Source organism: Diuraphis noxia, unplaced genomic scaffold, assembly GCF_037042655.1.
Source record: "Diuraphis noxia isolate RWA-SAM2 unplaced genomic scaffold, SU_Dnox_SAM2 contig0002, whole genome shotgun sequence".
In the NCBI taxonomy this organism is placed as follows: domain Eukaryota; kingdom Metazoa; phylum Arthropoda; class Insecta; order Hemiptera; family Aphididae; genus Diuraphis; species Diuraphis noxia.
Genome location: NW_028301712.1, coordinates 75,856,386 through 75,871,490, shown reverse-complemented (window position 1 = coordinate 75,871,490; position 15,105 = coordinate 75,856,386). Strand labels below are relative to the sequence as shown.

General features: G+C 27.1%; 1 protein-coding gene across 5 annotated transcripts in view; it reads left to right on the top strand.

The window, feature by feature from the left end:
• nolo (ADAMTS-like no long nerve cord) overlaps positions 1-15,105 on the top strand; it is a 206,766-nt gene that overhangs the window by 53,760 nt on the left and 137,901 nt on the right. For all 5 annotated transcript variants that reach the window (XM_089218554.1, XM_089218553.1, XM_089218555.1 and 2 more), the window contains exon 2: positions 6,539-6,708. In XM_089218554.1, coding sequence (XP_089074680.1) covers positions 6,661-6,708 — 48 coding nt within the window. In that variant the 5' untranslated portion in view covers positions 6,539-6,660. The remainder of the gene's footprint in view (positions 1-6,538; positions 6,709-15,105) is intronic.

The window sequence follows — 15,105 nt, the reverse complement described above, 5'->3', positions numbered from 1 at the left end:
GGTAATCTAAACATGTGAACTATATTTGCGTCTACTGTTTGATCATACTCACCGGTATTATGGTGAGTGGATATATATGGATAGTTGTGGTTACATCTGTATGGAGAAATTAATTAATGGCGATTTGTATAGTTGATCAGGGTTGAGTCGTTGAAAGAGTAACTTTTGTATTGACTGGACACAGACGAGAAATCGGATCGATACGTTTGGACACTAAAATTGGTCAACATATATAATTAACGGTTTTTGGCAAAACTCGAAGACGGATGTCCATGGCACTATATAACTATGCACCGTGGGTCCGTTAATTCCCAAGGAACAATAATAAATGTTGAAATGTGTGACAGCTAGTGGTTTCCGCTACTGACTGGGTAAAGTGGCAGCCATGACTGTAGTTGTTGTGAAGAATAGTTGTCGTTGTAGACCACGGAATGAACGAATTCGAAAGAACTTATTTCATTAATTTATAAATTAATTACCAATAACTTATTCGAAACTTTGATTTAGTAATAATTATGTTGATTTTTTTTTTAAATTTCATATCATTTTCTAATAAAAATACATAGTATTACCAAGGTGAATATTGATTATCAAAAATTTGTTGTAAAACCATTATTTTCACCCGATATGTGGATTGTGAAGAAAACAAATTAAGAAATAACTATTTAGAGATAATGAACGAAAATTTAATATCAATGTACTTTATAATATTTTAAATGATTATTCTGAGGTCTAAACTGTGGTAATATTATATATATATATATATATATATATATATATATTGATTAGTAATTAGTATAATATTATGGTAGTAGTAGTAGTAGTGGAGGTATTATTATAGTAGTAATAGTTAAAGTACAGGTTCAGTGATTAAAAAAATAAAAGTAGCAGAACGAGAAGTAGTAGTAGTTTCGGGGTCTTCTGAGTGCCACGCAGTTGTCAGATATAATATTATTTTGTTATACGTACCTATATATGTATATAATATGCTGTCGTCCTGCAAAACTATTTTTAATGGAAAATCGTCCGGGCCAGCAGTTCCAAATTGCAGAATCACTAGAAAACAATGCGAAACTATAGACACAATACACGCGCGTTTATTCTAGCCTCCATTCATATACAATCATATACCCATCCCGCGGACACTTCTCTCGCGACCGCTGGCCAAGTTTTCTATAATACTCAACGTTAGGACAACAGGGTCGTCGACAGCGCACGTTGTCGGTCGTTCGTAGCGGTCGGTCGGCTACACACATATATATATATATATATAAGGGTGGTGGAGGCAATCGAGAGATCACCGGACCTATCTCGTACGAATACATAAATGTATAATATGTTAGGGCAAATGTGTGTGTGTGTGTATGCGGGCGCGTGCGGGTGCGTCCGAGTATGTCCAAGGGTTGGTCGAGTGAGGCAAAAAGAAATTGATTGGGACATCCTGCTGCTGCAGGACGAGAATAAAACGGCCATTGTTAGGGCGTATTATTTTACTGAATAAACTCTATAGACACGGTAAAATCTCAGAAGTGAAAATACGTCTGCTATACTCGTCCACACACGTCCCTGATAATGTACACCGTCCGCGAAGACATATATATATTTTCAGAAACAATGTCTTTAAAAATATCTAAGTTGTCGAGTCTTGGACATGAGTATAAGTGATTTTTATAAGTCGTAGACGTGTCTAATAAATCAGGCACCTATTTGAAACCTTTAAGAACCAAATTTTCGATTTGGGCTTTGTGAAACAAATTATTCAAATACTGTATTATTGTAATAGTAATATCGTGCAACTTAAATAATAACTGTATTGACTTTTCATATTATGCAGTTGCTGAGTACCTGCAATTTACAACTGTATCACAACTATTCGAAATATTCTAGCCTAACCTAACATTCGATACTGAACGGTTTTTATAGCAATATTGAGTAAGAATTATGATTGTTATATTAGTTTGTAATTATACTATTCATGTTGCATGCAGTTACAGGCTTACAGCTTACAAAACTATTTGTTTCTGTTTAATAATTAATTTCCCAAAGAATTTTTGAAATCATTTAAAAAGAATAATTTTTCAACTCTTTCATACCAAATACTAAACCTATCTGACCATTAGTCATAAACTTAAATAATAGCTCTTATAAAAAATATGTTCATTAAAAAGTAATACCGACTATTATAGTAAATTATTATACAAAAAGTGATATTTTTTTTATATAATTTTACAACCACAGTAGGGGTTCTTGTTGTATACATATTTATTCAAATATTGTACACGTTAATACGGCTTAAAATACTTTTAAGACTTCCTAATTGGTGATTTTTTAATCGATTTTAAAATATTTAAGCCTTGTACATAATGTTACATATTTTAATATTTATATAATTTATGAGTATTAATAAAAAACTGTACATGAATAATAAAATCTAATTATAATTTGAATAAAATATTTTTTAATTATTGTAATTATATACAAAACGAAGAATATATTATTCATTTTGGAGTTAATAGTATATATTATTTAATCTAACATTATCTAAATAACATAATTTATTTGAAATTTTTAGTGTTAAATGCCTAGGTAAGGTTAGGGCTGTACTAGCACTGATCATTATTCATATATAATATGAATTTTATATTCATGTTAACGAAGACTGACATTTTTTTTTTTTTTGAACATGCGTTCTTATTTTGACCATGCAAATATAAGAAATCGTGCTTCATTTAAAATTGTCAAACGTCAACATTGCAAAAGTTCTTTACCACACCAATTTTCGGACTCTCCTGGCTGGTTTTGAACCGCATAATCCCTGACCCGTTCGGGTCTGTCGTTCAATTTAAATAAATTTGCATCCCCCGCAAGAGTTTTTCTTCTCGTATATTTAAGTCATAGCTCACTACGCAAACAAGTGGACGTGATCAGAATGGACCGATAACTTTGGCCGGACAGAATTATTATTAGCTCTTTTCTTCACCGTCTTCTTCTCTTCCTTTGAATTTGTATTTCCGTCTCGTTGAAAAAGCCCCAATCCACTTTTTCCTATTGCCACCACAATAATTTTCAACATGAAAATTGATCAACATTTATACCATAGATATAAGAGAATATCGGATGCATTGTTTTAATTTTTGTAGTCATCTTTTATTCTCTTTTGTTTATTCGCGTGATTATCATAAAAAAAACTGAAAAAAATATAATAATAATTTAAAACTGCAGATAGTTATACAGAGAATCTTGAACACTATAATATTTATTCGAAATACTATACATATTTTTCAGAAAATTTCATTTATTTATAAATGCAGTGCTTTTCAAATGAGAGCATTTAAATTAATTTGAAACACGCAATGTCATAAACGCAATTATTAAATACGATACCCTCAACTCAACTGGACTATATCGTTATGGATAATAAGTCGGTATACAATTAGCAATAAATTCAGTTTATATAAATAAAAATCTATGATTTATTAATGTGATATTATTATAGCATCTCGTATTTATAAAAATAAAAATATGATAGGTGCACATGACGTTATAAATTATTAAATGTACATTAAAAAAATTAATATAAAAATAAAAATGTTCATCATATTACACGAAAAACGTTGAATACATAATACAGGCAGACTTAGGTACTTACTTATTACCATACAAACTGTACAACATTCGTTTCATTTTGTAAACTACGACAGCAGTTATTATTATTATTACACGTTGATTTCATGTCACATATTATTATTAAAATGACCGATAAAATAATATTAAATACAAGCTTGAGACTTTTTGACACCTTCAGACATCAGAAGAACAACTGTGCAATATTATAATTCGTTAAAATATAACATATCGCGATATTTACGCATCAATGTGAACCCTGAATTATAAATATTCATATTTTATAACGTAAAGTAGAAGTTAGTACTAATTAATATTATATTATTCATAAATATTTCTCCATAAACCTAATATGCGTATCTTGTTATTGATAAAACCAACTACAGTATTCGACCACCAGCTGCGAATTAATATTATAGGTATATCAATAAGGAATAGAAAACCTTCCCCGGATAAACTAAATCGTTAATTATTAGTCCTCCTCGACCGTGCTACAACCTGTCTAATACATAACAGTTGTTGAGTTTTACCATTGCACCTTGGGCAGGTACCCTAAAAATAATGTAGAAAAGTAATAACTTAGAAATGTAAGTACATCAAACTAAGGTAATATAGATAAACTTTATTAACACAAATACGTGGAGAGAAATATTCATAATTTACATGTTGATGTAGTTATAAATATTCAATTATTTGAGGGCTTATTATTAATAAAAAATGGTTAGGAAATCGTCTAATCTCAAAATATAAGAAACTAAACAATTTAAAAAAAATACCAATGTCAGTTATAGTTACCTCTACCTATATCATATTATAATATACAGGTTTCGAGAAAATTACCGTAAGGAAATAATTTTACTGTTCGTAAGCTGTATTAAAAATGTATAAGTGCTCTCAACACTTAAACGTACATCATAGTATATATTATTAATATTATTATGCAGTGTATATGTTGATAACTGTCTACTATAACAGTGTTATGGTGATTTAAACGAAATTATTTTAATTAAATTTCCCAAAATTAGACGACTCTTCACGTCTTACTCGTATGTAGCTACTTACACGGGCATTCAAAATAAAATCACAATTCTAGATGTTTTTGAGCACATAGTCGACAGTAGGATCTAAAATAATTTTAATAAATTATTTACTATATATTAAATTACAAATATTTAAGTAGGTATCTATGTTTATTTATATTTAAATGTAAAATATGATATAATATTATATAATGAAATTACGTGCTTGTCACTATATTTATGAAAATTTCTAAAGTTTTTACCAGGTTTATGAAAAAAAATTAATGTAACTTATTGGATTTCATTACATATTTACATTGTAATATACATACTTTATATCTATATTATGTATACCGATTGTATAAACTGTTTCTGGTTAAAATAATTTATAACTTTCAAATAAATAACCTTACAAAACGGATAAGTGTAGCACACATCACGCCGCTGATTAACTTAAATTGTATATTATCTAATTTAAAATGACGAAATACAACGAAAAACCAGAATTATATTGTATTTTGCTCGTTTTATTAGTATAAAACTAAAACTTTTATCACTATCTATCAAAATCGACAGTCCTTTATGACATGAATTATAATTGGTGAATAAAATAAAATTTTGTATACCTATATTATTAATTATTATTATATATTCCTTACTAGGTATGACCTCTATAATATTTTTTCATTGTGTTTATATTGACATGAAACTCGTAGACGTTATAATATATAAATTTCTTTAAATATGTGATAAATAATAGTTTCTAACTTCTAACTTCTAATGTTTCAGTGTAAAAAGTGTATTGTATTAAAATAAGCATTTAGAAAGTAAACGATACATTGTAAAAATACAATGTCAACGATTCTGCAGAATAATTTTATAATTTTGAAGATTGAAATTAAATTGAAATAAGAATATTGTATAATACAACTGAATATGTTTTGTTCAGAAAATTATAGCTTTAATAATTTATACTATAAGTCATTAAAAAAATAATTGAATATTATTGTCAAGTATTTTTCGGGCGCATTATATAATCATCTATATTATTCTATCGCTCATGTATTTATTATTAAACAATTTGTCAATTATACTTTAAAGGTAATTAGGCTGTAGTTTTTATGTGCCATAATATTTTTCTGAATTGTTTGCATATAATATATAAGTATGTGAAATCAAATGTTTTTAAAACAATTATTGTTTGTATAAAATAATAATTATTATAATAATAGAATTCATTCATAAAAACTAATAATATAAAATTTAAAAATATACCTATAATTCGTAGATAATGCATGCATAATAAATGCTATTAAAATTTAACAAGTTTTTATTGAATTTACTATTAATTCATAAAATCCACAAAGGTATAGGTATAGGTATAGGGACTTATCATATGCCTTTCAAAATATTTACACACATAAGTTGTACTTGAAATACCTTTTTTTTTAATGAAAAGTAGGTAGGTACTGCATTCAAAATAATTACTTATCATATTAAAAAAACGTATTAATAAATTAAACTCAGTTTAAGCTCATTAATTACTTAGTGAAAATTATAACATAACCTATTTAATGATCGAATGTTATTAAATAATATTCGTGTTACAAGCATATATCACACACGATGCGCACTATTCTTACTAAGAAAAAATAGAACATTAAGAAAATTTTTTTGTGATTGAATGTCAAAAATGTGGACGTAAGTCTTGGAATGAAAGTATCCATAATAATTTCTCTCGGTTGTCCGCCAAACTCACCACAGAACATCACTTACATTTACTACTGGCATATATCCATTATTTTATTATTGTCTACATATATGCGATTGCGTGCACTTAGCAAGAATGCTTATTCGTTTTTATATTATTAATCCAATAATGTTACCGATTTCAGGATTGCGTTGGAAAATCCCGGATGATCGAACCGTCGCTCGTCTTACTGTAAATCCGACGGAATAAACGTCCACTCGATCGCGCAGTGTCTTCGAAGAACGGTGCGACTACAACAACGACGACATGGTGTGCGGCACGCGAGATTTCAACGTGTTAATCGCAACTCTCGTAGTAAGTACAGACGACACCTATTATACTATTATTGCTATTTGTTATTATTATTATTATTCATCCACTCTGCAGCTGTATTATATTACATATAGTCACAAGTTGAAGTAATAATGTCAGTGATATCGTGTTGGCATGTTTGCATATTGTATAATATTATAATATAATAATATTATTATAATGGTAGGCAATTTCAACTACTTTTTTTTCATCCCATTACACATTCGTACGATACTATTTTACTATATGCATACAGGGTGATTCATCAATCATACTCACGCCATTTTTCTTCAATATTTTGAAAAACAGATTTTTAGAATTTACAAATATACTCAAATATCATGTTATATTATTTTAAAATTATTGAGATATTTTACTTATATTTAAAGAGTGACATTTACTTAAACAAACATCTCCTTTTAGAATGAGAACCTTTCTGTTAATTAATGTAAATTACTCTAAATTATTTGATGAAACAATTTTATTTTCAATATTAATGTAAACTTAATTAAAAATTTAAAGAGTAGTTTTTGAGTTGTTAACATGTTTGTTGATGGACCGTTACAAATTATTAGCGATGTTAGATTAATGCTAATTGTCAAAACATTCAAATCACCAGAGTCCTCATATTTTCCGAACCAATTATCATAGACCTAATACACTTAGTATTATACAAAGCAAGTAAATTGCATTATTGAAGAAAAAAAGAAAGTACGCATGATTGGTGAACCACTCTGTATCAATAATATTATAATAAGAAAAATAACATAATACCGATCATTTGTATGCAGCGACTGTGAGGACTTGAGCTTATTGATTTCGCTTAAAATAATATTTGATACAGTCGTATTTCAAAAAAAAAAAAAAAAAAAACGTTTTTTTTTTTTATTGCTCTCTGAAATCGGCTGGGAGTACCATTGTTCGAGAACAGCATTCATATCTCGTGGACGTTTATAATAATAATATATTATATATTATGTAAAAAGGGGAAAGAAAAATTTATTTTTTTTCTTCGTGTGTGTGGTTTTTGTCGGTTCACCATAGGTAGGTACTGTATTTATTTTTAAAAAAAAGGTATGCTCGGTACATGTTGTGAAGTGTTACGCAACCCCGTGGAGTTATATAAGCACCCCACAACGTTTTTTTTAACCCTATTTCATATGTTTTTTTTATCTAACCTAATACATATTACATACCCGCTTGCAACAACCTTATCACACCTAACTATCATTTTACACAGATTTATTTCAGACAATAATCAAAACAAATACCACCGTGACCACCCGTGGATCCCTCGCGTGAATAATTTCTATATCGTCACACTCGGAAAAGTTTTCACACTGTTTGATTTACACAGGCGCGTTGTGCACGATTAGCATATTTTATGATGCGTAAGAAAACGCCTCGCGATCGTATGTAATAATATTATTATAATAATAATAACGACAATATATTATATCAACTCTCCGACGAGTCAAAAGACGCATTAAAAATGATTATAATCTGTTCGCTGGCTTATGCAGGTATGTATATAGGTACTTGATGTAATTTGCAACCACGATTTAAAACACGTGTTATGCAACTGGCACGATGATGTATTGTATCATACAACATTAATATTGCGTACCCATAAAGAACTTTGGAGTCGAGGGTATAAAATTCAGAAAATAGAAATAATTCTTTCTAAACTAAACCTGCGAATTGATTTAGGGATAAATCAATTCGTTATCGTCTCTATGAATTCTGTGTTCGTCACTCGCCATTCGAGGAATTCTTTGTTAATTTGGGGATGAGAGCGTAGGCTCAAAGACAGATAATTAGACAGGAGGTATACCTATTAAGTGTTAACTTATAATATCACTTTAATAATATTATAATAAATTTACATTACTTACACGGTACGAGTTTTTAAAATAAAATATATATTATATTCCGCTTTTATATTTTGTATGTATAATTATTAATTAAAAATATTTGTGTACGCTGTACGCCTTCGTAACCTAATATTAATCCTATATTAATCCATTTATAGATAAACGATAAATTATAACTTATTACTGTTTATGATCCTGATAATGATCTCTCCCCGGATTTTTTAGTTTTAAAAATTTATAGGTTATCATACAACGTATAAAACAATTAAATCTATAAAAAAAAAGAACTTTTCAGGCTGAATATTTTTTAAACGGTATTCAAATAATTATGACACAATAAGAACTTATACATATATTAAAGTTATAATTTATTTTATGTTACAATAGTACATATTAAAATGTACCAATAAGTTTAATTACATTGAGTGTAAATAATTGGCATGATGATTGTTGCTTGGTATGTTAGGATAATATTAATACCCGCAGTGTATAATAGGTATTATTCAAAATTATTGTTGTTACCTATTTAAATCTGTCACGAAGAAACGATTTAAAAGAAAAGCTGTACTGAATTTCACTAATTGGTGATTAATATTATTAATATATTTAACATTTAAGTAATTTATTTTTAATTTCTTATACATTTTAATTGTAAATAATATCATTATATTTTTGGCATACCTAGTTATAAAATGTAACTTTGATTATGACGATAAATATTATTGTTTAACATTTCAAGTATGTGTTAGTATACAGACAAAATCTTTTTAAAATTGTTATCATCAAAACGTCACACTAGTTTTATGAACATTCATTTTATTTCTTCAAATTTATAAGTATTCTATGTTATGTACCTTTATAAATTATCTTATATGTTTTCATTAGTTGTGAGTGCTGTGACTAAAATGTCAATGAAATGGATTTCGGAAAATAAAATATTATATTAATGAATATCTACATGTTTCATACACAATATTAAATAAGTATCTAATATTAAATCCGAACAAAAATTACATTTAGATTAAGTTTTGAAACTCACGGGCATAATTTTAAACATGGGTTTGAATTTCTTGATTCGAAATGATTTCGAATTTAGTATACTGTTAAGTAATTTTATTTCACAGCGACAATAAAAACAACTTTTGAACGTATACAATAAAAAATAAATGAACACAATTATTTTACAAGAGTATGTCTGGTGCTGAATGTTTTGAATCGATTTCTGGGACATATTTTTTTTATATAAATTATAGTTTAACTATTTCAACTTTGTATTTATTTATTTTTATTTTTAAAACATTAAAATCATATTTCAACATTTAACCATATCAAAATCCAATTTTACTAAGTTTAATATCGTCGTAATGTAAATAAGTTTTAAAAAAATAGAACGATTGTTTATGGTCCTACGTTCTATATACTATATACTTACCTAACTAAATACTAAATGCAATTCTATCATAATCGTTTTTATTTAATGTACGTTTGTTTTCAATAATAACTACTTAATGTATTATCCATTTTTAAGATTTGAATTTAATATTAAAGGTCTGGATAAAATCGGAAAACCTAATGGTATTTAGTCATTATATTTATTTATAGAAATATTAGAAATTCAATTACTAGAGTGCTAAGTCATCGTCTCTGTAGATGTATTTTCGCGTAATGTATATGAAACGAATAGTCTGATATTTACTATATTTATTATATATTTCAAAAGTTTCAAACTAGAATGATTGTACAATATTTTATAACTATTCGTGCAGAATTCGATAAAAATTTATCAAAAAATGAATAAAACACAATTTTTAATCGAAAAAGCAAAATTAATATGATGTATAGACCATTAATATTGTCAACATTTCCATTTTATTTAAGTTGCCAATATAAATTATTATCAACCATCAATTTAAACAAAGATTTAAGTTATCAATACAACATTAAAACAATAGTTTATAAATTTAAAAATCAGCTAAATTGTATTATTTATACATTATACATCAAAAACACATGATAGGAAAATGATTATTAGTAGAACAAAGTATTAAAGTATCAAACAAAATAGTAATCATTAGTAAAATCAGTGTATTTTCCTATTTGATATCGAATGAATAGCAATCAGAAACTATATAAAAAAGTATTTTAACACTTAGAACCCGAAATAACTAATGCTAACTTTAAAATCTATTTTAATTAAATGTGATAGAGAATCAATGTTTTAAGTTGGAATATTACTAAGAAATGTACTATGTCGAACACATAATTTGGAATACATTTGAAGTTTGCTTACAGTTGATTAAAGTATTGGTGTAAGATCTTTTGAATAATCACGTGGAAGGAAATTGATATATGAGACTTATCAACTAGATAATTTCAAAACCATATTTTTCACTTTCTAGTAGTTTATATCCAAAATATTTTTTTTTTTTTTTTTATTGAACTAAAAAAACATCAATAACAAAGGCTATTAGTTTTTTGTTAAGATACAATGTTAAGGATATTACAATGTTTATATGATGCTAACTACATATGGTTACTATTTAAGTTAATGTTACATTTTTTTTTTTTATCGATATGTTTAAATTTTGTTGTATAAATCCGATCCTTTGAGAAAGAAATATAAAATTATTATTGTGATTATTGCTACTTAATTTCACATCCATTACAATTCACAACAATAAATATTAAATATTATGTGACATTTTATTTCAATAACGTTACAATAATTTAACATAAAGTTTTTCCGAAGTTTTTAATAATATAATTATAATATAATATGTAACACCTATTATTATATACCTATATTAAATGTATAAACATAGTTTTGTTGTTTTGTTAGAAATAAAAATAAATAATTATACAAACACTATTACATTTACGTAGATAATTGGAATATTGTGTGTATATTTTAATATAGTTCAACGGCACTATATCAAACGTTTAATTTTAATTTTAATAATAATCGAATATTTAATCATAACTTCAGCACTGCAAAAAAATAATAATTAACGTTAATGGATATTGAATGAAGTATCCCCCTCAGTACCCAATAAAAAACTCGATACAGATACATTTTGAAAAGTGTTGGTAAAACTTAAGTTTTTAATTTTTAATACAACTCAAAATATTTAAATATACTCAATTGCATAAATTAAATATTCTTTGCTTCATTCGTGTAATATTTTTTCGTCTTTAGTAGAAACTTATTATTATTATGACTGAATTTTGAACATCATTGAAAAAGAATATAATATATTTAAAATTTTTTTTTAAGTACAAAAACTTATTTACTTATTCATACTTTAATCACAATGTAAATTTCATAAGTAATTAATATAATAACATACGAATTTGTACATGAATGACACCCTACAGATAAATAATGTACAACTATCAATCACATTACCGATATTACGTAATGTGAATCACATACAGAGTAATAAATTCACCAATCATACTCAACCCTTTTTTTCTTTTATACAACGTAGTCTGGTGAAAACAACCAAAGCTTATGTGAAATTACCTGAATATTTCAACCATAGTTATATAGAGTGAATCATCAAGCACGATCATTGCTCCCCCCTATTTTCCTTTATCTTAGACATTATTTAAATTCTGATTTTGGAATTTTTATATTTACGTAAAACTCATATTATTTTTAAAGTTTTGAGATTTTATTTGTACTACTTAAGGACTTTTTGTAGAGATTAGAATCCCCTTTTTTCTAGTGGTTATTTTTTCTGATAACTATGAAGTATCAAAATCAAAATTTGATCGAGTCCTAAAACGTGTGAATCGTGTGATAAGTCACTTATCCTTCTATTGAATAATATACGGTAAGTCCAATATAAATGTTTTTCTATTATACTTGACATTAAAAGGACAATAATTTTTAAAATGATATTTGTAACCTAATACAATACCCTAGGTATATTATATATATATATAACCTATACGAATTTTACATAATATTATATAATATATTATTATTTTATGCATTAAATGCATACACAATTGTTGTTGTTACAATCATTATAAGAGTAGGTACAACTTTGAATAATATAATATTCTTATAGTTTAACATTTGAAAATGTCAACCTTGAGCAGGATTAACTTATTTTCCTCACTTAAATTCTTTCTTTATTGCTATAAATTGCGTGCCCTAAATATTTCTAATATTTCTAATATTTTGAATTAATAGGACCCAATTTTTTAACAGGGTTTCATATTACCTACCGGACAAAAAATATATTAATTGGAGATTTTGTGACTTATATACATAGGTAATTATTCTGTAATATCTCACTTCTCAGATATATAATATATAACTTTCAGTAGTATAATTTAATCAGTAGATTAAAAAAAAAAATTAGGTATAAATAAAATATATCTGTTAGTTTTCAACTTTAATTTTTCTGTTGTATAATTCAAAGCTATAGATAGTCTGTCAAAGTATAGTTCTACACCAATTAGAAATTTTCCTGATTCAACTTAGATCAATACAATATTTCATCATTAATTAAAAATTAATAAATAAGTTTTAAAATATATTATTATATAATATTTATAATATTATATTGTATATATTATATTAATTTTTTTCGTGAATCCCAATGACCTTTGATGCCAAGAGTTAGACCTAATAAAAAAATTAATAAACCCAGAGTAATAGTTAAATTAAATTGTCCATATTATATTTTTTAGGAAAAATTTACATATACTGGCTAAACTAGAATAATGTTTAATGTTTAATAAACTATATAAACTTTAAAATACTAGATTTAGAGTGATTTTACTCTTAACATTTGACCAGCCCAACAAATTCACGTTATACTGAGATCATCTATTTTATTTAATCTTAAATGTTTTTTAAATAAATTGTTAAAAAAATTTAAATCTTGGTGCATAATTCAACATAATAAAATATAATTGGCAATACGGTAACTCATACAAAATAATATTTTGGTGTATTGTACTGCATAGTGAAAAAAAATTTCAAACTCTTCATGGTTATTCGTTTTTTATTATGTAATTTATGTAATAGTTTTAAATTTTTAATAATCGTTTGTTCAATTAAAAAAATTAAAAAATTAATTTCTAAATAAAATATGAAATATTATATTGATTTTAAACTAAGCATGTTCGTGAGTGATAAAGTATGAAAATGTTTACTATAATGAAACTAAAATATACACTAAACTCAAGTATAATATAGAGAGGTACCTAGCTAAGTGCACAAGTAGTTAAAATTAATTTTAAACAACCATTTAATTATAAACAAAATTCTCTTTTTAATAAATTAATATTTACGTATTCATCGAGCATTGATCTAACTCATACTGTATCTCATAATCCGGTGACGCATTTAATTTGACGTGTGATATTGCAATATTTTACCTTGTGGTACAAAAGTATGAAACATGGAACTCCTAATAGACAGTCGTCAGTAAAATCAGTCTTACTTTAGGCATCCATTGATTTTTGCACTATACCACTCGTATAACCAAGTATCTATATTATTTGTTTTAATAACCCTTTATTACTACAACAATAGCTCTTATATAGGTTCCCCGATACAAATAATCGCGTAGTGTTGAATTATTATGTTTTCGTGTTGTGTGTGTGTGTGTGTGCGACGTGCGTAATACATAACTCGAGGAAACGGTCGTCGGGGGTTTTAATGGATTTCGTCTTCGCGAATTTTCGTGGGCAGGATGAAAATAATATGTTTGGGCGGGACGACTTGGTAGCGGGAAAAATAAAAGCAATAAATAAAAATGTAGCTTGGCCGTAAGAAAATAGTGCCTGGAATCCATTTAAGTCTATCCGCGTTTTTGTGCGGTATTGGAGACGCAAATTCGATTTGGTCCTATTACCGACCACGGTCCGGTATTTACTAGCCCATTTCTAGTAGATCTAAAGAAAACGTTGTGTGGCAAAGTGACTGTAGTTACAAGTGCGAAATGTTTTCAGGGTGAAAAAAGAAACGTTTAAAATACGTGTTCGGAGCAACACGCGCTTATCGATTTTGGGCATTGTATTTTCGTTTAACGCACTTACAAACTTATATAACTACCTATATATAGGTACTGCAGGTGCAGTCCACTATCTTTCACGCACGCCACTTAAGTTAGACGCATTTTTTCATCTGTTTCTATATTTTTCAGGTTTCTTCAAAGAATACGATTTTCATTGTTAGGGTCGAAAAAATAGAGGGCACCATTATTCAATACAGATATCTTTGGTATTTGTTCCACCTTGAATCCAAATTGTATACAGCTGATGTCATACATCGTATAGACGCAGTCAACTACAGTGTACTCTAACGACAAAGATGTCATACTTTCCTCACCGTCACATTCGTCTTATCGTTAATTAACTATCAAACTCTTACTGTACTTTTTATGATAAGTAATATTTTTTTTTATTGTTTACGGATGCGTCACGATTGCCCAAATTGAATGTTCTACAAAATGTACAGCTGAGAATAAAATACGTTTGTGCGTATTACCTAACACACATCCAG